The sequence below is a fragment of the Nyctereutes procyonoides genome, unplaced genomic scaffold (genome assembly GCF_905146905.1).
Source record: "Nyctereutes procyonoides isolate TBG_1078 unplaced genomic scaffold, NYPRO_anot_genome, whole genome shotgun sequence".
NCBI classification, from domain to species: Eukaryota; Metazoa; Chordata; class Mammalia; order Carnivora; family Canidae; genus Nyctereutes; species Nyctereutes procyonoides.
Window position 1 is genome coordinate 15,814,879 of NW_026575133.1, and position 25,450 is coordinate 15,840,328.

At 43.1% G+C, this 25,450-nt stretch overlaps 1 protein-coding gene and 1 pseudogene across 1 annotated transcript; one reads left to right on the forward strand and one right to left on the reverse strand.

Annotated features, from left to right (window-relative positions):
- Window positions 1-661: 661 nt before the first annotated feature.
- Window positions 662-17,654, forward strand: TECTB (tectorin beta). Its single transcript, XM_055300448.1, has 10 exons — window positions 662-737; window positions 1,492-1,682; window positions 2,963-3,105; window positions 3,211-3,283; window positions 9,064-9,167; window positions 9,305-9,388; window positions 13,291-13,453; window positions 14,954-15,026; window positions 16,216-16,248; window positions 17,408-17,654. Exons 1-10 carry the CDS (start codon window positions 662-664, stop codon window positions 17,455-17,457), a joined length of 990 nt encoding a protein of 329 aa, XP_055156423.1. The 3' UTR covers window positions 17,458-17,654.
- A 4,478-nt stretch (window positions 17,655-22,132) lies between these two features.
- The window catches only part of LOC129493584 (guanylate cyclase 2G-like), a 47,169-nt pseudogene continuing 43,851 nt past the window's right edge, over window positions 22,133-25,450 (reverse strand).

Below are 25,450 nucleotides of genomic sequence, written 5' to 3' on the forward strand. Positions count from 1 at the left end.
AAAGAAAACTGTCCCCTGGAGCCATGCAGAAATTAGTTTGCCTCCAATCAGAGTTATTTTTTGTTTGGGGGGAAGATTCAACTTTTTATTCCAATCCTGGTTGAAGCAGTTAAAAAAAAAAAAAAAAAGGTTTTTTCCAACTCTGTGAAGTAAAAGAAATTAGATTCAAGTGGCTGAACTTGAGCTTCCCATTGGATTATTGTGCAAGGTTTCCCTTTATTTCCCCCCACAGTGGATAATGCATGTTCATTGTGATTTATCTGGAGCCGGTTTCTTTTACATCCTCAGCTGATATAAAGTCGAGCGAGGACTGAAGTCGGAGGTTTGGGGAGCATCTGGGAGGCAGCCTCTACGGTCCAGAGAGAATGAAACATTCGGGAACGTGAGCAACCGCATGTGTCATTGACGTTCCCAGTGGTAGGAGCCCCACTTTTTGCCTCTCAGCACAGACAAGGAACCATTAAGAAAGAGGGACAGAATTATTGATCTCCCTGGAAAATTTTCCCCCAAGACTGTGTGTGCTGCTTTGTTTTCATCTTGATTTTAACTTTTCGCTCATGTTTCTGACCTAGAATGATCGAGGCTCGGGCTCTCTGGCAGGACTGTGAACCTTTGGCCAGCTTGGTTTGGCCACCTGGCAAAGAGAGGGTTCTGAGAAGAGATGGTGATGAGGGCCTTTGTCCTGTTGGCTGTCTTCGCGGAAGCCTCTGCGAGATCTTGCACTCCGAATAAAGCAGGTATGTCCTGGGCTAGCCCATCTTCCTGGAAAGGGAAGTTTCCTAAGACACTTTGCAAAGCTCAGAGCTCTGTTTCTCTTTTCATCAAAATGCAGTATTGTAGCCACATAGACCCAGTGAAGCCTCCAGGCCCAGCCAGACTTTTCCGTAGGAAATAACAGTGTAGTGGATAAACTTAGACTTTTTTAAAATTAGAAAATCCTAGATAGATGAATGGATAGATACATAAATAGATATAAAAATATTTATTTTCAATCAATAAATAATAATGTATTATAATTTCATAAATACATAATCTATTTCCTATTTGACCTACCGAATTTTTGTCCTGTGCCATAAATTAGGTTTCACAGTGCTACATATGAAATGGACATTTTTAAAAATTTTAAATGATGTGCTCACTTTCATGGGCATGCAAATTTGTATATATTTCTAAACTGAAATATATTTCTAATCCATTCAATCTGGCTTCACAGATATATCCCTGAAAATAGATGAAAGCTTAAAAGTAGACCAGTCTTGAGTACATATTAAGGATGGAGCAGATATCACAAAAATGTAACAGAAACTGTAAAGGCAGAGCTTCAGTGACTGAGGTTTAGGGAAAACATTCACCACAGTCATGAAGAATAGTGAGGAAAGTATTTTTAATCAACTGCTTTTCATGTTCAGGTGTGCCTAGAACCCACTGTTCTCTATGAAGATTAATATGATTTTCATATCTGATTTCAAACCCTGTGTATCCTCTTTCTAGATGTCATTCTTGTGTTTTGTTATCCCAAAACCATCATCACCAAAATCCCCGAGTGTCCCTATGGCTGGGAAGTGCATCAGCTGGCACTCGGTGGGCTGTGTTACAATGGTGTCCACGAAGGAGGTTACTATCAGTTTGTGATACCAGATTTGTCACCTAAAAACAAGTCCTATTGTGGTACCCAGTCTGAGGTAAGTCCAGGCCACCCAATGAGGAGTTGCTAAGATTACCCAACTGGGCCCTGAAAATAAGACATCTATGGCCCGCCCTTAAAAAGGATTAAGAATTCACCAATTTCCTTTTAAAAGCCAATCCTCACTTTTATATTCTGGGATGTTAGTGTTATTTAATTTCTTCTCATCTGCCTTGTTTAAGTGACTCTTTGGATTTGAATTATATTCTCCTAATTTTGTGCCTGAGCGAACTAAGCCACCTTCCATGAGTAAACAACATACATTTCCCATCTCCATCTTGCTTTGAGTTCTGAGCTTGGGCTCACAAGCTACCATCCTTCCAGGTTAGATGGTGGGACTTCTTCTGACCAAGACTTTGAAGTAGTTGGAAAGGCATTTTAAAGGAGTAACCAAAGTATAATACAATTCATAATTGGGTCTCGTGAAGTACCTGGGACAGATAATCAGAATTGAAAGGAACCACATGCAACCTCTTGCCGAATGTCCTTGTGTGACAGAGGAGACATAGGAGACCTCCCAGTAAAGTCACAAGCTGGGAGCCACAAAACCAGTAGGGGTGTAGTCACGAAGGGAGGCTGCTCTGCTGCTCACCCCTAGTATTCCTATTACCTTGACTGCAAAAAACTAGACATAAACGGGGTCTCATAAAATGAAAACAAAGAGCTCCCCAGGGTCACTTCCTTTTCCTAAAGTCCCCACAAGGACTGTGATTTAGAGACTCATGGACATGATTAACAGAATCATCATGTGTTTGAGTCTCCTGAAAGAGGGAACTAGAAATCATCTGTGTGGTCTTAAGCAGGTCACCTCTCACACAGATGTTTGAGATCCCTTCCAATTCCAGTATTCTGAAATCTTAGAGTTCAACAAGCCAGAGGAAAAAGTCACAGAAAGACTGCTCATTATTGGAAAAGGGGAAAAGCAAATAATGATGTAATGTTCTAGAAACAAGAGATGGGTGAAGGCATTCATGTAAGATTACTTGGATGGGAGAAATGGATTAACAAATTGGTACTGGGACACAGAGATCCTTTAGCCACTTCGTTTGGCCAGAAGCCGAATGGGTATATGAATTTCTTATAAGTGTACAATCTTTGACCTAGATTATTCTAAATAATCTTAGTTGAACTTTTTGGTTAGTCAAGAACTCTGCAGAAATTCTCAGCTCACCACTGACACCTTCCCATAGGTCTGACCATCTTAGATCACTTTTCCCAGCCAACTCATTCTCGTCATGCGGTCCAAGGCCACCCTAACTGCCTTCCCTCTTTCTCCAGTACAAGCCTCCTATCTACCACTTCTACAGCCACATCGTTTCCAATGACAGCACAGTGATAGTAAAGAACCAGCCTGTGAACTACTCCTTCTCCTGCACCTACCACTCCACCTACTTGGTAAACCAGGCTGCCTTTGACCAAAGGTAAGTGGCTCTGAGCGTAGAGGGCTGGCTGCCTTGCGTGTGACCTGCAGTCCCTGACAGTCAGGTATGTTTCAGTCCTTATGCAAAATTCTCTCCCCTTTCCAGAGTGGCCACTGTTCATGTGAAGAACGGGAGCATGGGCACATTCGAAAGCCAATTGTCTCTCAACTTCTACACTGTAAGTGGTCTCTGGGTTCTCATTAGTGCCCTGTGGCCTGTTCAGGAGATGATGGGATGCTTCCTCAGGATTTGCTCTTCCCTAATCTCTATGCAGAACCCCATTCTTGAATTCAAATGAAGACATCAGCTTTGGTCTACTTGTACCCCTCTTCAAGGACTAGATGCCACAGAAAGGTAGATTCATAGACTGGACAGAGGAGCCAAAAAAGGTTCCACAGAGATGTAATGCCTATGTGCCCATTTTATAAGAAAACCGAGGAGAGAGCAATCCTGTGAGTTGTCGAAGGTCAATAGGCAATAAGACAGACAACATCTAACTCTTAAGCCAGATTAAGTTTCCACTGCAACCCATTCCAGAGATTGATATTAGAGTCTAGCTCCTGCTAAAGCATTTGGCACAGAGTTATGACTTTCCTACCTGGGACAGAGCTAAGGAGAAAGGTCAGGTTTGCCCTCTGCTCCTTAGTTCTTTGGTATCCAAAGCCATCAGAGAGTGGGCTTCCTCTTGGTCTACTTTGGGCATGCTGCTTCTATTGACATTGAAGTTAAAAGCACACTTTGATTTCTCAAAATAAAACTAAATGTGCAACAGCCATTAGCCCAGCTGCCCTTCTGTTTGGAAGGGGTGTTTTGTTTTTTAAACCTGCAGCTTCCAATGAGAGGCATACTTATAGTGACACTCCAGTTGGTTGGAGGAAGATGCAGGCAGAAATAGAAACTTTTACATAGAACATTAGAACTGGGAGATATCCTTACAAGCCATCATGTCCAGCCCATTCATTTCACAAAGGAAACGACTATATTACCTGGAACTCCACTGACCTTGAACTCTGAACTTGCTTTACCCGCTGCCTAGAAGCTACCAATGCACTGCCTAGAAGTTATCAATTCAGAAGGTGAGAGATCCTCTAAAAGGGATCTTAGAGTCACCTGGTCCATTTACAGACAAAGATCTGCAGCCCAGAAGGAGGAAATGATGTGCCCATGATTCCACAGGTAGTGTGAAGCAGTGCCCAGTCTAGCATACAGATCTCTCAGCTCTGCTCTCTGATGTTTACTTCCAATGAAGGGGAGAAGGGGATGGAGCTGAGGTTTCATGACCTCTATCTCGCGCTGGCCTCATTTAAGGTCCTGTGTCTAATTTCATATTCAACATTTTGACTCTCTTTATGAAAAAGAACTCTATAAATTATAGAAGCTTTAAGGTCCCAAAGAACCTAGATCTGCTGCTGACCACACATCAGTAATGGTTAAGTCCAGAGAAAAGGAATCCCATATAGGCCCTGGGCCTATAATCAGGAGGGTTAATGCAGTGTGGACCAGCAGGGGGATTAAAAGATGGCTACATCATTGCAGTAACTGATGAAGGCTATCCAGAGAGAAAAACAGGCTCACTTATCAACAACAGTCTCAGGGGACATCATGGTGATGGGTTGTCTTTACTACTGAGTCCTCGTCCAGATGTGCATGATTGTTATTTTAACCAGATAAAATTATAGATATGATCTTATGCTGATTTATGACAGCTTGTAATAGGCACCAGGATTATCAAAAACTATCATCCATCATCAGCCATGTTGGGCTAAGTTTCAGACATAAATATCAAATCTCAGAATTGGAAAAGAAAATTTTTAAGAAGTAAAAAAAGAAGTATAGCCTCATCATCACCCACACCATCCCCTGGGCTGGATAGACAGACTTAACAGGACACTTCCTTGAACTGTTCTAGAAAGAAGCTAAGGCGTCCCCTGGGGCCCATCAAGACCTTTACAGGACCAATGACCTCAACAAAAAGGGGGTCTGATGTTGCAACAAAAACTTTTATACTGATCAATATTCTTACCATGGGCTTGGTTTCCTATGCCTGACCCATGAGACTGGTATTTTTCTTCTCCTCCCTCCTTCCGCTCTGAGAGCATTCTTGTGTGTTTCTGAAGCAACAGCTGCCCCCTGCATACATTTCCATCAAATTACCAGAGAGAGAGCTGTGCCCTAGATTGCACAAAAGAATCAATGCACGGCTAATTGCTTCGGATTCCAAGAGCTCCGAATGCTGGACTCCAAAGCCACCAGTTCTACTCAACATGCTTCCTTTCTTCTCCGTCTACCCCCTCTCACTCACTCCTGCCAATAGCCCATAGTTGGTGTTCCTGGCGAAAAGTCATTTTGGTCCCCAATCCAAAATAAAGGAAGGTAGTCAGCTTGTAGAAGTAGACTATCAGTGTGCTTAAGAAAATAGTCTGCCATTGGCCCACTGGTTTAAGGTCTAGTTCTATCATTTACTAGTTGTGTGACATTCAGTAAGGCAGTTAACCTCTTTGGGCCTTCATGTATTCATTTGTTAAATAAAAATAATAATAGCACTTGCCCCATGCATTTATTAGGAGGATTAAATAAAATTATTATTATTTTTAAAAGATATTTTATTTATTTACTCATGAGAGACACACAGAGAGAGGCAGAGACATAGGCAGAGGGAGAAGTTCTTCCCAGGGAGCCTGATGCAGGACTCGATCCCCAGACTCAGGATCACACTCTGAGCCGAAGGCAGACATTCAACTGCTGAGCTACCCAGGAATCCCAATAAAATTATTTTTATAAAGCACTTAGCATACTACCTGGCACAAGATAAGTGCCTGTGAAAGTAGCCAAACTCATGATCACAGCCTTTGACTCCATTTAAAATGAAAACTCTGAGAGCTCCTAGCACCACCAGTTACCTTTATAGGGTTGTTACCTTTGTACGGTTGTTACCTTTGTACATCAACATCAGTATGGGATTAGGTTAACTTTTATACAATCGAAATAGTGTTAGCCATTCTCAGTTAAACCAAGACCAAGGAAAAGGCTTGGGATGGAACAAATGCAAGCAATAGAGGCCAAATTCATAGACTTCCAAAGCCAGAACAATCTTCCGAGGTGATCAACCTTGACCTTCCACCCAAAGTCCAAAGCCCTTCTATAAGATCGCTAGAGGGTAGGCTCCTTACCAAAGGAAAAGGGCAAGCGAGCCCTTCCCATTTTAGATCAGCATGTGAAATCTGATATCCCATTGGTCATGGTCTGTCTTCTGAAATAATACTGAGTCATGGTGTTGTTGATGGCCCTTCACCTATCTCAAGTTTATCTTCTCCAACATCACCCCACCACTGGTGCTCCATCATCCTACCCTTCCCTCTGAGAACGATCCAGTTGGCCACTGACCCTGCTAAAATGCAGAGCCCAGAAATGAAATATTATATTGTAGGTCTTTTCAGATCTCTGTGGGCCACAGTGGGTCAGGGGTGACCTTCTTATTTCTGAAAGATTCTGGGAACATGTAGAATAATATTAGCTTTGTGCAATTTTCTTTCATTTCTATTTCACATTGAGCTTGTGAGCAACACCAGCCCCCAGATCTTGCCCACGTGAACTGCTATTAAGCAGATGTACCCATCCTAACTGTGTCAATGGACGATTGTGACTCAATCTTTCCATCAAGTGAAGGGACTGGAAGGCTTGATTTTTCAAGCCCTGTGTTCTTCCATCTTGTTCCACAAATGAATAGTTTATGTGCTGTCTCTATGTTTCCAGGAATGCCAAAACAAATGGTCTAGGTATTATAGGATGAAGTTATCTGGAAATAGATCTCTAACTTACGTTATAAAGAAAGTAGGAGGAAATCATGCTGAGAATTGCCTTAGCTATAAGGTGAGAAGTGGAGAAATTGACCAACAAAGTATTTTGTTTCAGAAATGGAATTAATGGTGCAGATTCTCTTCTCTACTTTGTAACAGAATCATCCTAGCTCTTCTGCAAATACAGACATTATTCCAATATTCTGGTACCCAATTGGCTGGTCCCTGGAAGATGGGGCTGGGAAATGTACCTGCAGATAAGCTAGGGACTGCATTGTGGTCCCCAGGTTAGGTCTCACATTTGTAAACAGTCTCTTGAAATATGACAAATCTCGGAAAATAATTAAACACTAACAACCATTGTAAATCTGCTGCTTCAAATGCATAGTAAGCTAGTAAATCACTTATGATTAAGAGCATTATTATTCAATTATTCCAACTATTGAAGTGGTGCAGGGGGTGGCAGACAGGAATAAAAGAACTGACTTCTGAGTGATTGACTTGGAACCCTAGCTGGACCTTCAATCAGGGAAAATAAATGTGAGAGCCACTACAAGATAATTCTGAGGCCTCTCAGCAAATGCCCTGAATTGGACCCCGTTAGGGGGCTAAAGTCCGTTGTAACTAGATATCCTTGCTGACACTGTTTACTCATTGCAGTTTTGCAAATCTCTAAGTCCATGAAACTCAATCTTTTAACTAATATCCTGGTTTAAGCTTTACGCATCTATTACATAAAGTCACCATCATAAAAACATTTCTCCAAGGCTGATGAAGGCAAAGGTCACTCACATTTTTCAGAAGGGGAAACTGAGGCCTAAAAGTCTGACTTGCCCATAATTTAGTGTGGGAACTAGGATTAGCCTAGGAACCTTGTCCTTCTGTCATGATGCTTTTGTCTCCAGAGGCTAAACTCACAGAGTAGCTAAAGGATGGTACTAAAGTTGAATGAAACTAAATGAATGGGTATCAGCCTCCTTTGGGTAAGTCAACTGACATACTATTTTTTAATAACTCACCCACAACTGCCTAATGAAGAGGCCAAGTGAAGACCACACACACCACATCTGTGACCAAAGGCTGCTGTTTCTGTGCTCAAATTGTGGTCATAACTCCCTACTGTACTTGGAGTTGCAACCACAGTCTTCTGGATCCATCCCCATAGCCTCTCTCACTTCACTACCTACCCCTCTCACTTCCTACCTTCCCCCACCCCTTTGCTTACTCATGCTCCAGCATATCGGCCCCCTTGCTGTCTTGCCAGCTATATTGTCACCCAGTGCTTTGCTTTGGCTGGAGCATTCTTCCAGAGATGCCTACATGTACTGTAGAAGCATTTCTTTGTATCAGTACTTAGCCTAGAAGCACAGGCTTCCTTGCTTCCCTCAAGTCTTGGCTCACCTATCACAACCTCAAGGAGACCTCCTTAACTGCTACAGTGTTTAAAGGTACAGCTTACCCATCCTTGCACTTCCAATTTACCCTACTCTCCTCTACATTTGTTGCAGTTTTTCTATATAGTGTACTACATTCTATTCTAACATGTCATATAATTTACTTGCCTAATGTCTATTGTCTGCATCCCTTGCTGGAATGTTAGATGGTTAGAGACAGAGATCTTTACTTTGTTCCCAGATGTATCTCAATATACAGGATATCCTGACATAGAAACTATCTCAAACAGAGAGCAGCGCCTGACACGTAGTAGGTGATCAGTAGGTTACTGCTGTTGCCCTTGTTGCTAACTGTACTGGAATCAGATCATATGCCCTCTGACCTAGGCTGGAATATCCTCAGGCACATAGTGGAGGTGAGCAAGAGCAAAACAAGGTTGTATATGTTCTATCCCTATTTCTATGGGTGATTAAGTGAAGCTCAGTGCTTCAGCATTCTTGGATTCCACCTTTTTTCTGTCAGCCAAATCTTGTTCCTCACCGGCATATGTCTCCTTGTGGCCAGCAAATCCAGAGATGTGATTCCCTCATCCCTTCTCAGATGGCACCAGCATCCTAGGAGGTATAGCTTCTCCAGTCCTGGAGGGTCTCACTGTGGTCTCATGTGCCTGTGCCCCACCCCACCCCACCCCAGTTCATCTGCTCCTGTCACACCCATCTGCTCAGTCTGAGAGGTCATAATGCCCAGTGTCAATTTCCTTCCAAAGAATGCCAAGTTCTCCACTAAGAAGGAAGCCCCCTTTGTCCTGGAGACATCTGAAATCGGTTCAGATCTGTTTGCAGGAGTAGAAGCCAAAGGATTGAGCATTAGGTAAGTATATTTCCTCCATATTTATATTTTTAAAGCCAAAGAAAAGGAAAAAAGATTAGCCAAGAAGCTTTAATTACCAGATGTTTCTAGGCATACAACTCTCTGGCTCAAAGTTAAGCATTTTATTTCATTTCCAGGTTTAAAGTGGTTTTGAACAGCTGTTGGGCCACACCATCAGCTGATTTCATGTATCCCTTGCAGTGGCAGCTCATCAACAAGGGGTAAGTCCCGTGCCCCAGAGCACAGTGCTGAGAAGTGGGGTCAGGCAGATCTGGGGCTACTTTGGCTTGGGATAGCTTGGGAAGGAGAGATGAAGCCTCTTAGGGTCATGCCGTGACACCCTCTGTGCTTCCAGATGGAGTACTGATACAAGCAGACATTTATATAGTGCTTTCTGGGTACCAGGGGCAGTTCTGAGAGCTTTATCATGTATTATTAGCCCATTTGCCTTACAAGAGACCGTCATTACTACCATCTCTCTTTTCTAGGTGAGGAAACAGGCACAGAAGGGGTTAAGTAATGTCACATTCTTAGTGTATGTGTATTTATGGAAAAGTATTTATGGAGAAGTCAAATCCAATTATTCTGTCACCAGCACCCTGATGAGGACTAAATTAGATAATCCATGTAAAAAGTTAAGCATGTAGTACCTAATCAGTATACAACAAATTTAAATAATATCATTGATTTTGTTACTAATTCAGGAGATAGTTGGGAGTTATTAAAATTTTTTGACTAGAGGATGAAAGCATTGGGATTGTACAAAAGAAAGATGATTTTGGAAGTCATCCATGGGATGATTTAGAAGCAGTACATGGGAGGTGGAAAGACCAAATTAGAGGGCATGGCCTGAACTGATATGCAGCCAAGTAAATGGAAAGGTCATCCATGGGAGGAAGAAACCATCAAAATTTAGCAACCAATCAGATATGGGGTGGAGAGAAGAACAGGGCAAGAAGCCTGAGAGATATGTGGCTTCTTTACAAATCAGTGGGTTGTAAAGGTGAGGAATTGTTTGTTGTAGGGAAGAAGATTCTGGATAAATGTGTTGGGTTCCCCTTGCATTCAGGGATGACATGTGGAGCTTAAGATACCAATTTTCCAGAAACACTTAGAATCGTAACTTGGGAAAACAGAGGACAGTTTGAGCTAGACTGAGATGTGGGCATCATCCACACAATGAACTATAAATATGAAAGAGACCGTTCCCCAAACAGACCGGTGTGCCCATGTCGCTGCCAGAACCCTTCAGAGCTAAGTAAACATTGGGGCCAGGGACAAAAATGATTAGATAACAAAGGTGGAGCCAACTTGGACCTTTAACTATTTATTTTTACTTAACAAATGCTTATATAGCACTTGCAACATACCAAGCATGTTCTAGGTAGGGGCCTTACAAATATTATTTTCAGTGTTATCAAACCCCCTATAAAGTAGGTAGCATACTAAGCACTATCTTATAGAGGAAAAGTCTAAGGGATAGACACGTTCAGAAACTTGCCCAAAGTCCAGAGATGGTCAGGGGATGGATGATCTGGGGTTCAAACTCAGGCAGCATTATTTACTAAGCGATGTAGATAGGACAGGTCAGCAGAACCACATCTAAACAACCTAGCAAAGCTTCCTGCAGAAATAGTAGCTTAATTTGGATGTCACACCTGTCACTGAAGGATTCATTTAGGATCTGTTGACAATGGTGCAATCAAATGACTTCAGGGAGATTGTGAAATAAATTCTTGACCTACAGGGACCTGAAATTATGATCAGGCATTGGGAACCTCTCTCAAACAATGGCTGCAACCGGGCAAAGTCTCGGCCATACCATGGAAGCGTCTCCCTGCAAATCGCTCTGGTACTTCCAACCTGCAGATGTACAAGATGGCAGAAAAAGGAATGCTTGTGGCTTTGTGGTGGTCTATACAGGCAGTCTGCAGACTCTAGTGTGCATAGGAATTACCTCGGGTGCTTGTCACACATGCAGGCACACAGTTAACCTACCCCATCAGAGAGTTCCTGGACAAACCCTGAGAACCTATGTCTAAGCAGGACCAAATTAAAGAAGCCCTCATCCCCTCATCTAGTTCCACTTTCTGCCTAGCTAAAATGGCCCCTTGAGGTTGGAGATACACAAAAACCAGTGCCAAGGGGAGGGATGAGAAAGTCCTCTCCCATAACCTCCCAGAAGTTTTGGTTCACACTGGGCCCTTTTGGAGGAAAACCCAGTTTTCAAGTGTATTTGGAGAGGTTAGAAGAGTTATATTATTAGGAATTTTAATCTGATGTGGAGAAGACTCTTGTGGTGATGTTGTAAGAGCCACCCTTGGGCCTTCCACCATCCCAAGATGTCTGTCACAGAGGGGCAGGTGCCACAGCCGGTGACAAGAGGCAGCGGAGCCAAGACATCTAAGCCTGCCCAGGCCTTGCCTCCTCCCCACCCCCAACAAAGCTCTGTTTACATTGTTTTCCACTGACTGTACCATGCCTTGGACACTCCAGCTTCAAGGAGCTATTTTAAGGACTCACATCTTGAGTTCATACAAGGATCTCAGGTTTATTGACCAAATGATCCTCCAAGGTCTTGTTTCACAACTTGGAAAATGCCTCCAGCTCTGTCATTGCTCAGGAGTCACCACAAACGTGGCCAGGCTTCTGACCCCTGGTCCAGATGTAAGATAGACTGTTCACTTCTTGTTTTAATCACTAACTGACAGAGTTGACATTCCTTTAGTCCTATACTTCTAATTTGCCCCCTAATGTCTGGTTCTGATGGAATGTATGGAAGAGGGCACATCTCAAAGGCTCTCAGATAGCTGGAGGGATCTCTGGTAAATGTACCTTGAGTTGGATTGACAATGGAGTCAGAGAGATGCTCTGGGAGGGGCATTAACTTTGGAGTCCACTGTGGTGCTGTCCACTGGTCTTAAGCTTTGGGACAGACTCTGGTCTTCCTTGTCACCTGCAGACAACAATCCCCAAGTTCATGTGGGCCTTACTGTACATTGCCCAGAACGATCATGTCAGGTCCCAACACCCTGCTAAATGTCTGGCACTTAACTAGAGAACTAGCACATGTTTGGTAAATGAAAAAGTATTTTGATTAAGCCAAGTTTTTTTTGTTTTGTTTTGTTTGTTTTTGTTTTGTTTTGTTTTGTTTAGTCTCAATGCCGTTGACATTATTCGGGGCTGGATCATTCTTTTTTGGGGACAGGGGGCTGTCCTGTGCATTGCTGTGTGATGCTGTGTAGCATCCCTGGCCTCTACTGACTACATGTCAGTAGCATCTCCTGACTAGTCATGGTGACAATACCAAATGTCTCCTGGGGGGGCAAAATGGTCCCTAGGCAAGAACCATTGACTTTGACAAACACCCATCTGTGTCATTATTTTTGCTATTATTATCAATGATTACCTTTGGGACTTTGGAAATTCGCAAATACTACATTTTCATTTTAGAGAATTTGGGGGAAAAATATGAGATATAAGAAGAAAGCAAAAACGGTCCATAATGGCACCACTCCATAATGGCCAGCATTAGCATTTACAGGGCATTCCTCCAGTCATTTTTTGCCCTGTGCCGTATTAAAAATATGACCAAATTTTTACAAAGGTGACTATATAATATAGAATTTAAATAACAACATAAATTCAAACTCCCAGTGGCAAACCCTCACAGTGTACACAGAGAAATATGTTATATATGGCTTGGCTGAGGTGGCTTTGGCAGTACTTCGGGAAATGCGGTTCTCAGCACCAGTGTCTTTATCTTGTACATATACGGGAGTCGGTCCATGTCCTGGTCTTTCAGACAACTTCATCTCTCAGGGATTTCTGTTTTTTGGGGACAGAGGTATGGTGACTTACCAGGTGTGCGTCTTCTCATAAGTCACTCCCCTTCACCCCACGGTCCCCTGTCTATAGAGTGAAGACTAGCACGCCCATCCCATAGCTCCTCAACTTGACCTCATATCATAAGGATAGGCAAGGTGCTGCCAGTCGAAGTGCTTTGTAAGGATAACATGCTGTATAGAAACCCAGGGAAGTGTTGCTGTTGTCTGTGAATTTACCTCAGGTTTTGCTGGAGTTCATGAGCTAATTTTTTCTCCCCTCACCCTGTCTGCTCCAGCTGCCCCACAGATGAAACAGTCCTCGTACATGAGAATGGGAAAGACCACAGGGCCACCTTCCAATTCAATGCTTTCCGGTTCCAGAACATCCCCAAACTCTCTAAGGTTTGGTTACACTGTGAGACATTCATCTGTGACAGCGAGAAGCTCTCCTGCCCGGTGGTGAGCCACTCTCTCCAGAATGAGAATATGACCTGAGGTGGTGGTGGTGGGGGGGTATTTGAGAAGCTGTATTTTTAGCTGGGAATTGTCACCAGACCAGCATATGTGCATGCTGAGGGCATTCTGGAAGAAAGGGCACTAGGTGTAGGGGCAGACAGTCAGGCTCTGTCCACCCTGCCACCAACAAGCTACATGGTCTGGCATATGTCACAATCTCTGGAGCCTCGTTTTCTCATCTTTAAAGACAGTGGTGATAGGTCATGATGGCCCTTTTCTTTTCAGAGAGTCATATTAAGTAAAATGAGCACAAGAACAGACATGGAAATGCTTTGAAAAAGTTAAAAGCGCAAGGAAAATTCAAAACCTAATTGGTAGCAATAGGTGCTGGATGGAAGGCAAAAGGTGGGTATTTTTAGCTCTTGCCTGGGCAGCATAAGGGTCTGTTTCTGAGACCTGAAATGAGCCAGAGAGATGCTGCAGAAATTCCCAACACCACTTAATGCTGAACTGACTTTGTGAGAGGAAGGGCCGGGCTGTGGGGCCCCTGGTTCACAGCCATGCTCAGTGCAGCCCAGGCCAGGGACCAGCTTCCCCTCCACACCTGAGAAGCTGCTGCAGACTCATGCAGACCAACATGCATAGCGAGTTCAGGTGGGAGACAGTTTTCCGTAGCAGCCAGGTATGAACCTGGTCCTTCGGGCTGTGGTTCCACAGTGTGGTCAGGGCAGCTTCAGCATCACCTGTGAACTTGTTAGGGATGCAAACTCTCGGCTCCCCAGACCACCTGATTTGGAAACGCTGTGTAGGCCCAGAAATCTGTGATTTAACAGCTGCTCCAGGTGACTCTGAGGCATGCTCAGGTTTGAGAACCACCTCCTTAGACCTAAAAGTGATAAATTGCGAACTGTTGCCTGCTGTATTTGGAGACCCCAGTGAGAAGGAACACAGTGTTTCTGAAAAAGGACACCTGCTCACATAGCCTGTAGTAACCAATCGAACAAAGACTATAATCTCTAGTTCTACCCACTTTTTTTTTTTTTTTTTTTTTGGCCAGAAAATGGTCACATAGGAGCACCATAAAGAGGAGGGAGCAGAGAGATATTTCACAGTTGATGAAAGGGTAATTATTGGCACTACATTTTAAAAAGAAAATAAAGTGAACCAGAACATATTTTCCAAGTGTCCACCTCTCAAACCACTGCAATGAGAGTCACTGCAGGTAACAAAGTAAAGCGTTGTCCTTTTCCCAAGTTAGAGAAGAGATGAAGATACCACTCTGGGTAATTAATAAGTGAATGAATGAATGAATGAATGAATGAGCAAGCAGACAAATAAGGTAACTAAGATCTGTTGACTGAGGAATTTTGACTCTGTCAAGTGTGGCATTCCTGTTTTTAATCTGTGGTCTTTCTCTTCTCCCCTGTGTGCATTTCTCTTGCCACCCCCCCCCCCATCTTCCCTTCCCCTCCCCTGTCCTCTGCTGCTGCTGGGGTTCTTCAGACCTGTGACAAACGGAAGCGCCTCCTCCGGGACCAGACAGGGGGCGTCCTGGTGGTGGAGCTCTCCCTCCGTAGTAAGCTTCTCTGTTTCCCCCAGTGGTTGAGTTCACTCTGGGCTGCGTCCACAGGCACAGCCGCTTTGAGCATTTTCACTGAATTGCCAAACCAGTTGTGCCTGTAGACACTACCCTCACCTGCGACTCAAGGCTTCCCACCTGGGGGGCGGGGACGCCATAGCACACGCCAAACCAAGAAGTTGAAGTTTGCTGACTACCCTGAAACTCTTCTAATCTGCAGCCTAAACCCCAGCACCCCCAAGGAATTAGGAAGTGCTGAGCCTCCAGGCAGAGCATGCAGTCCAGGATAATGACAGACAATGAGATGTACAAACAGCCCGAGCAAGTCAACCAAACCTCAGCGTGCCCGCCCTGGGCTGGGCTGGACACTGGGGTTTCAGAATTCAAGGAGACCCACATGGCCCTTGTCTTCAAGAACGTATCATTTGGCAAGGAGAGAGCTGCTCAGTGCCAGGAGAGAGGGAGATGACTATCAGTGGTGGTGGAGGAGGCAGGGTGCATTGGGAGTTCATGGCCAGGTGATACACCCGAGTCTGGGGCCTAGGGAAGACCTGTGTGGGTCATCTTTCAGCCTGACCTGAAGAGTGGTGTGACATGAAGGGTGAGCAGGGTCTGGGAAGGCTGGGGCCTTTAGTAGCTGCACATCTTAGAGGAGAGTTGCTAAACCATGACCAGGGGCCCAATCCAGGCTTCCACCTGCTGTTTTCTGGCCTACAAGCAAGAACAGTTTTTACCTTCTTATATGGTTCCCAAAAAACTAAAAGAATGATATTTTATGACACAGAAAAGTGATTTGAAAGAAAATTTCAGCTTTCTCTAAAGTTTTATTGGAACCCAGCCACACGTATTCATATAGATATTGTCTCCAGATGCTTTCACGCCACAATGGCAACGTCAAGTAGTTGCAATAGGGACCATATGGCCCATAGCTGAAATATTTACTATCTGGTCCCTTCCAGAAAGTTTACCAACCCCTGCCTTAGAAAGCCAAGGAGAAAATGATTTTCTTCTTCTTTCAAAGAAGATTTTGTGAACCCTGCTATAAACTTTGCCCTAAAGGCAGTGGGAAACTGTTGGTTTAATTAGGGGAATATATGGTCAGGTTTGTATTTTAGAAACATTTATCTGAGGCTCTTCCATGATCTTTTCTTAAACCTTCAGCTTTCTCTCTCTTTACTTATTACAGGCAGGGGATTCTCCAGTCTCTATAGCTTCTCAGGTAAGGAAAAGAGGGACCTCTGGGAAGTGTCATGGGGCAATGCCTTTAAAAGGTAGATATGTGTTTTCAAAAAAGCTTAGCATTGGCCCCAGCAAAACCTGTAGGAATTAAAAGTTGCTCTTTAAAGCACACCTGATTGGGACAGAGGGGGACAGAGGCAGACAGATGTCTCTCCAGCCATCTCCTGAGCTCTGCAGGAAGGGTGGGGCTGGGGATAAATTGGATGAAGCAGAATTGGGTCCCACCTCTCAACAAAAGCAGCACCAGGGAGATTTGCTTGGGTTCCTGCATTTAGAGAATGTGATTTTCAGTGATGTGGTTTTTCAACAAATATTTCTGAGTCTCTGCTATGACTCTGCCCCTGACCCTCATTAACTAAATGACCTTGGGCAATGAACTCACCCTTCCACTCCCCAGTTTCCTCTAAGAAATTAGGCTAATCATTGCTCCTAACATACATGGCTGCTGTATGGACTAAATGTTACAACGAAGGGCACCAAAGAATGCCCTGCATGCAGCAAACATCCAGTAAGATTGGCCATAATTACTCTTCTAGGCAGTGGAGCTCCTGCAGAGAGAAATAGGTAAGGCCTCTGCACTTCCCATAGTGTGACACGTTGGAGTGGGGGTAGAGGAATGATTTAGATAGCAGCCAGGGAAGCCTCTCAGAGGAAGAAACATTTCAGCTAAGACCCAAGATCTCAACTGAATGATGAGGAGAACAACTATGTGAGGAGATGGGGTAAGACAGTTCTACTTATTAATAAACTCACTGATGTAGACTTTGCTCTCCCAGTTACAGGAAATCATGTAAACCAACTTTTTAGAATTCTAATCCCAGATCCTCATTTCTAAAGGAAGTTCTACAGCAAAAGCCCTAAGGTGAAATGTGCCAGCACCCTGTTACCCATATTCAGATTCCCATCTGTCAGAGGTCCACAACCTAGGTTAATCTGTTGGGTTCCTTGCACTGACAAAACCGAGCTCCCGAAACCCCAAAAGATAAACAAAACTGATTTTATATAAAATGAGAATTTTATGAGATTTTTATGAGAATCTACTTAATGCCCGAGTTGACTGTTTTGTTGAGTTAACCCTTTGTTGTGCTGTCCTTGCTCCATGTAAACTTTCTCTGTCTGCTTTCCTGTCTGACTCACAGATGTCCTCTATCACCTCATCGTGATGCTGGGGATTTGTGTCGTGTTGTAGGAGATCGCCAGAAAGGCGGTGACATCTCCTCCACTCAACATCATCTCCTCTGTCTGTGACAAACTCCCATGTATCGTGCTGCCAACAAGAACAAACAGAAGAGCATACTGTTGAGATGCAGAGAACAGTGCTTTGCCAATTACGTGTTCCAATAATTTTTGTGAAATTCAGTGATGGTCTTTGGTGCCCCACTTCCTCTTGTGACTTCCTGTGGCTCTGAGATCCTGCAGTTCTTCTCCTGCAGCTGGTGGAGTCTCCTTTCCCCATGCTCAAGTCAGGGCTGCAGTGGACTCCTGTGAAAGCTATTCTAATTTTAAAAGACTAGCACACCCAACCAAGCGCAGCTGAGCATTTTGAGGAGAATGTAGGGCATAACCACAAAGTCAGTGCTAAGTACAGAATGCACCGGAATAGCCAACTTTGCCAAGGGGGGCCTTTGTCATTGATGTTGCGCAATGCTTATTTAAGAACCAGGGCTTAGCTACCAGGCAGGGGTTCCCGTCGTTCAAATGATGATGTGGGAATCATAGTGGAATAGAACAGTTTTGCTCAAACTTGAGTATTATAAAGGAAAACAATTCTTGAGAGGCCCCCAATGCTAACCTAATTTGTCTTAATTACAGTGTTTCTTAAATATGTATAAACATTATATACATATTAACTCATTTTATAGGTGATATAGATTTCTAAAATCAAAAGAAAATTACAGATTATGTAGTAATAAGGCTACAAAAAAGAATAATATCCACATTAACATAAATTTAAGATCATAATGTGGCATGGATTAAATGAAACTGCTACTGACACACGACATCTGTGACAGGTCCTGTGAAGTTTGTCAACCCAATCCTACTGTACACCTTATAATGTTCAATGCTCTCACCATTTTTCTTTCTATTCGATCTAAGAAATTTTCATCTGTGCAGAATGGTCTGACCTCATTTAGTCTCTAACAGTTAAGCACATATTTGTTTTTGTCTCCTTAACTTGATTGTTAGAATGGAACCTACCAAAAGACTCAGAAACGCAACTGCAAAAATGGCCATGGTGCCACACCCTGGTAACACTGCCACCCCAGTGATCCAGAATGCACTGATATGAATGATTTACATTGTCAATAAAATAAAAACTGAATGAACCAATCCTCATAGACAGTTAACTGGCAACTCAAGGATGCACTGTTGACCCCAGAAGTTAGAATGTGATAGGAAAAGCCAGAGCTCTAAGTTTTTTTCTTAGTCTTGTACAGACTTACTTAGTGGGCTTATAATTTGAAAACACATCAGTTTGTATCTCTGTGTTTAATATATTTGAGGAGTTTTGAGATCTGTAGTTCAATGGGTCTTTTATAGCTGTGTTATGGAACTCAGAAATTCAGTTAGTTCCCAAATTTCTGGAAACACGGAGTACATTTTTGTGGAGCAACAGACTAGATTTAAATGACTCCGTGTAGTCTAAACTGGTCTCAAGGATGGAGCTCCAACCAACTGGGGTCTCTTCTTCCTGTACATCCAGAATTTGTATAATCAGGAAGGACAGAAGACATACTGTGTGGTTCTAATCAAAAACTCTTAAATAGCTTACTTAGAGCCATAATCAAATCTTTGGCATGTCAGAGTAAAACAATGTTATATTAGTTTTGCTTTATTTTATCATAATGTTTAATGATCTTGTATTGCCACCTGGGTACTATGGAATAAATAAAATGCCTTAAAATAATAACCTATGACTACAGCTCACAGTGTTAATGTAGCATATCGATAGCCAATTCCGACACCTTCCTGAGGGGTTCTACAACTACAACTTCTTAGACTTACACACATACCACAGACTTTCCATCATTCTACACTACATTTATGTTCCAAAAATTCCAGCATTTGCTTTCTGATGCAAGGAGGCAAAGCCATCCACATGATCTCCCCCTCTCCAACACCCTAACATCTACCACCTGGTAGCAACCAAATGTGTTTCAACCTCAAGTGAGCTAAAGCCCCTTCATGTCTTCTGACTTCCCTATCAAAAAATTAAGAGAGCACATTCAAAACTGTCTCTGTTATACATTCTCGTGAGTGCTAGACATAAAACATATGTGAGAATGAGGAAAGAGTTCCTCCCTTAGGTATCCTTGGTTGACATAGAAAAAACACTGGATATAAATTTTAGCAAATTAATCTTATCCAATTCCTGCTTATGATCCTTAAAGACTATCTCTCTTAAAATTTGAGTAATATAAAGAAAAGATATGCACAGACATGCATATGTACTGAGTTTATGTACATTCACATAAAACTGATCTATCAATACATACAGATTTAGTTATAGAGAGATTTATGTGTGTGTGTATACGCATGTATATGTGCATATATGTGGACATATGAATGTATGTGTATGCACATGTGTGGAAATATGTTTTACATTTGTTTGCATATGGATGCCAAATGTTGTTTATAATGTTCCATGAAAAAGGCAGAAGTTGGACAGCCTTGGTGGCTCAGTGGTTTAGCGCCGCCTTCAGTCCAGGGTGTGATCCTGGAGATCCGGGATGGAGATCCACGTCAGGGTCCCTGCATGGAGCCTGCTCTTCCCTCTGCCTGTGTCTCTGCCCACCCCCCTCTCTCTGTGTGTGTCTCTCATGAATAAATAGATAAAATCTTTATTAAAAAAAGAGAAAAAGTCTTTATTCTATAAATATAACTTGTGTAAGCATGTGGGCTAGAGCCAAAAGGGAACAAACACACACACACTCTCTATACTAATTCAAAGATGAGATAATAATAGACAATCACTATATCCCACCCAACCTTACATCAGTATCTTGTTTTCTAATGCCTTTTAAATGTAACAACATTGGACTGCTTAACTACTGCCACACTTTTCTACATACCTGTATCAGTCCTTAATATATTGCAGTACTACTAGTTGTGCCACCTCTCTTCAACTAACCTGAGAGCTAAAAATGAAGGAAAGTTTCATATTATCATCTCCCCCAGTGTGGTACTTGGCACAGAGTAAGTGCCCAATAAATGTTCTTTGAATTAACGAAATGTGATATGGATCAATGGATGGATGGATGCATGCATAGGGAATGGCCTATCTCTCTGAGAGACCTCATAGCAGAGATTGTTCTGTTCCCTTCCATGGTTTGGAATCCAGAAGCCCTGCACCCAAACAAGGGAAGAAGTTCTGAAGGAGACAGATGTTGTCCCACTGTCTCCATGCTGAGATAACAGGGGAAGCTCCCCTTTCCCTTTCAGATAAATGCCTTCTTTTGACTAATGTCTTCAATTCTTGATGCTAATGGCTTACAGGGAGGAGCAAAGTCTACCACAATAAAAATGGAATCATGTTAGAGAAAATGGAGTCTGTGAAGGTCCTAGAGTTCAGTCTCCCACCTCTGGGCAGGAGAAAAGTCCTACCAGTGGAAACACAATAGCTCCGTGGAGATGGGACTGTCTGTAAAGCACTTTCCTTGGGCCCTACTTAGTGTCCTTCTTCCTGACAAAAGGCAAGAATTCCACCAAACCTTTTGCAAGATTTGGTATTAAAGACCCTCGACTCACTAAAAGGTAGTTTATTTTCCTATACAGAGCTAAAAAATCTCTCTACAAAAGCAGCTCACAGGTCAAGTAACAAAGAAAATATTCCCAATCTCATCATGGGTTTTCACTTCTTCAGTCTTGGGAAATTCACCAGGAAAATATCTCAAACACAATATATCGTCCAAACTGCTCTCCCACATTCAGGAGCAGCCACAAGGAAGATAATCTGGATGTGAGGAGTTCCAAGGGATAAAAAAAGAGAAATACTGTAAGTGCATTAATGGGTTAATAAGTCTGCTACAAAAACCACTGACAGACATGATGGAATCCTATTGTTTGGGCAAAGGGGGAAGTATTCATAGCGGAATGGATGGGTTCATCTTTGTCTGCTGGAGATTGGAAAAAATTAAACACTTCATAAATCAATGGAAAATTCCACTTAAAATTCAAGCCTTGATTGAAAGCAAAGCCTATCTTCATTCCTTTGCTTTGGATAGGAAAGAAATTAAGCAATAAATTGAGACTGTGACATTTCCATTTGGAAACTTCAGTGCTCACAGGAAGTCAGGGCTCAGGATCAGGCCTTCCGGGGACTGATTGACTGCCTAGATCCAGTCTACCTGGAATAGCCTGATCCTGTTGGATTTCAGTGGTTCTTCACATCTTGGATAGAGCTTTATCTCCAGAAAACATTTCTGGAATGCCTTCTGGTAACTAAAGTTTAGGGAGCAGCCCCTGGAAAAATAAGGCAGGGCAGGGTGGAACCAGCAGCTCCAGGTTTTGTTCTCTGGCTTTCCTTTCTCCCAGAATGAAATTGGAATCACTGCAAATTCACAAGCTAATGGGCCGGAAATATCTGGCAGCTAGGGCAAGTTCACTGGCAGGTCTGGGAGCAACAGCCCAGCCTTGGTCCCTCAGGAAATGAGTTCACCATATCCAGCTCATCCAACTCCACATTTGGTCTAGACAGCACAGCTCTGAGGTGGGAAGAGCAAGCCAGCTAGATGACTCCCCCTACTGGCAGATTCACTCAATATCCCATATCTACACCCCCTTGAATGGGATTTTTAATGCATCACAAGGGACTGGTCCTTAGACTTTCATGGGATCCCACAAACATCTTTAAAGAAAATACCTCAGAAGCTCTCCAAGATTTTAGCTTCCTCCTCAGTAAATTCGGGGAATAGTTAAGCCTTCTTTGCCTTCCAACCAGAAAGTTGTTTGTTCTCCTTTGCCCTGTGGGAAGCAAAGAAGGGTGCTGGTGAGTCACAGAGGAGGAAAGGCTGCCTGTGAAATGTGGCCTCTGAACAGACAACTCAGTCGGTCTCTCTTGCTTGTTGACTGAAATGCTGTTCTTAGCCAAACTGCAAGTAGGCAGGAGCAGCCTCAGTGAGGGAAAGCCTCATTATAGATGAAATCTTTATTTCCTTGGGCTTTACTGATAAGCTTAAATGGGTAGTCTGCAATGGCCTAGGAGGTGAGGTTAAGGTTGAATTTTGCTGCAAAGGAAGTCTTAAAAATAATAATCAAATCTATTGAGCTCTTATGATCAGTAGAGCACCAAGTGAAGCACCTCATATACATGTTCACATTTAATCCCCACATCTACCCTTTGAGGGAAGTATTATCATTATTCTCATTTACTGGCAAAACAACCAAGCCCCCAAATCAGACAGCCAGTAAGTAGTGGGACAAGATTCAAAGCTAGGTCTAGACTACTGCCTTCTAGAAAAAATTTCCCCTTACCTGAAGTCCATTGATCAAATACAGTATGCAAGAGTCAGGCTCACTCCTTCCCTTTCACGTCTTTCCATGAATCCCCGTACCCACCCAAACACTTAACATCATGGTGAACACCCACCACTTCCATCATGAACATCTCCAAGATGTTCTTGAGAACATCCATCCCCAACCTCACCAAAGGCCGATGGTTATCAGAAAGGTGAGTTTGCATCATGGCGTTTCAGCCAGCCTGGAAGTAGAAGAAGGAGAAGAGGAAAGGGAAAAGACATTTAGATGAATTGAGATAGGGTCCTAGTGTCCCCAAGCCAATGGGCCTCTGTCTCCTCTATCTGGGAACATTAGACTCGGGAGAAGGGATCCATAGAGGAAATGTGGGCATTATAACTTGCTGTTGCTTAATGAAAGACTAGACTGGGGTGTTCAAGCAGAAGCCAAGAGACCATTTGTGACCAAGAGAAAAGTGATTCCAATTTCCTTCTGGGAGAAAGGAAAACCCGAGTGCAAAACCTGGAGCTGCTGGCCGAACCCCCAAGGGGTTGGTCTAGGTGGGAACGAATATGTTTTCTGTTATAGATTCCACATTTACCTTTTGAGGGAACCATACAAATCTTCTCTGAAGGAAGAAGACCTGTCAGCTGCAAGAGCCTCCACATGGACGTCAGCAGTCTCCACATACCACAGTACAGAGATGCACTCATCCCATCAACTTCCTTAACATCTCCATCAGAGACTCCGATGAGGCAGGTGGGGTGCACTAAGTCGGTCTCACCTTGACTGGAATGGTACCTCTCTTTTGCAAATCGTACCCTCCCCATGCCTGCAGGATGGCTGCAGTTCTCTGAGAGACATGGATCTAGAGAGCTGCCATAAGCCAGTTATTGCCTAGTTACTGACTTGGTTGTGACTTTCATCTGGGGGTCAGCGGGCAGGGGGCTGGGGGCTGCTGTGAAGAGGGAATGCTACACTGCCTAAAATCTTGGGCTGCCAGCACCTTTCATTAAAGCAAATCACAGACAACCTCTCTGAAGTCTAGAACAGTTGGGGTGCGGCCCCCCAACCACCCAGACATTGTTCAGATGCTATTGATACTGCTCAAGCTTTAACATGTTCAGGTTAGAAACAGTAGACAGAACTAACTCCATATGCAATCTCGTACTCCCCATGGATGGAGGTCCACTGGGCTCCTCAAGCTTCCTGGGATGGTACCAGAGCTGGGACACATCACTGAAAATGTGGTTCACAACCAGCACTATGTCTAGAATCAGGTTTGGATCCTACCTCAGCAGCCCCACTTTCAAGATTTATTCCTAAAAATCTTGACACACAAGTTTAAAGAGAGGTTTAAATCAGTGTTTGAGACTTGGCTGATTAGCCTAAACCATGAAGTACTCCGAAGAAAAAAATATTTTTGCATGTTTTCATATATTATGGAAAATTTAGAAATTCAAAAGAATCCTACCCTAAATATTTTGAAACTTAAATCCCTAATAATTTTTTTCTAGCTGATAAATGTCTCGGTGAATAAGTGACATGCTGTCTAGCAATAATTAATGCAATAAAATTACTATAAAGCAAAAGAATATGATATCCGCTGGAGTTCCTGGCCATAGATTCATTCTGCATCACCAAAACTCAGCTCTGCATTAGGGATGGGTAAATTACCACTCACCAGCCAAATCAAGCCCACCATTTGTGCTTACAAATTAAGTTTTATTGGAACATGGCCATACCCATCATTCACATATTATAAATGGCTACTTTCACACTAAAACAGTAGTTAAGTAACAGGGACTATGGCCCATAAAGCCTAAAATATTTACTGTCTGGCTCTGAATGGATAAAGCTTGCTGACTCCTGCTTTTCCTTTAAATGGCCCTATTATATGTGTACCTGACTACTGAGAATTGAAAATCTTAGAAGGAAGTAGTCATGTGTGTTACGTAGAAAGCACTGTGCAAAACCCTGTCTACAAAGTTTGTGATCAACTTTGTCTGAGGGAGATAATGATATTATCCTCCAAATGGAAAACGGTGAACAAAATGAAAATGGGTCTTCTAAAAATAACCCTCTGGTGAAAGATAAGGGACAGGAGGGACAGTGACATCGTGTTTGAAAAATACCGTAAATGATACTCATGCAAACTGTTGCTTTCCATTCTGGATGCCATGTTCACAGTGTCCCCAAACAGACAATACCTAGATATGGTGGTTCCCACCACACCAGCCACACACAGGACCTACACACAGGAGAACAGAAGGGCATAGCCATTCTGCATTTCCCAAGGGCTTGAGGTATATAAAGCCAAGAAATGCCACTCAACAAATATTTAAGTGCCCTCTTCAGGCAGACCTTGGCAGTAGACCTTTGAGTTTACAAAGAGGCAACCTACAGAATCCAGACTCCTGGTGGGAAACAACATAGTCAAATATGATGAGCTGAATGCTTGTAACCCCCTCCCTCATTCACTTGTGGAAGCCCTAACTCTCAATACAAAGGCCTTTGGGAGGTACTTAGGTTTAGATGAGGTCGTGAGCGTAGGGCCCCCAGGATGGGATTAGAAGAAGAGACACCAGAGCTCTCTCTCTTTCTCTGCCAGAAGGCAGCCTTTGGTGAGATAGGAAGAGGGTCTTTACTAGAACCCAACCATGCAGGGACCCTGATCTTGGATTTCCCTGCCTCCGGAACTGTGAGAAAGTAAATCACTGCTGTTT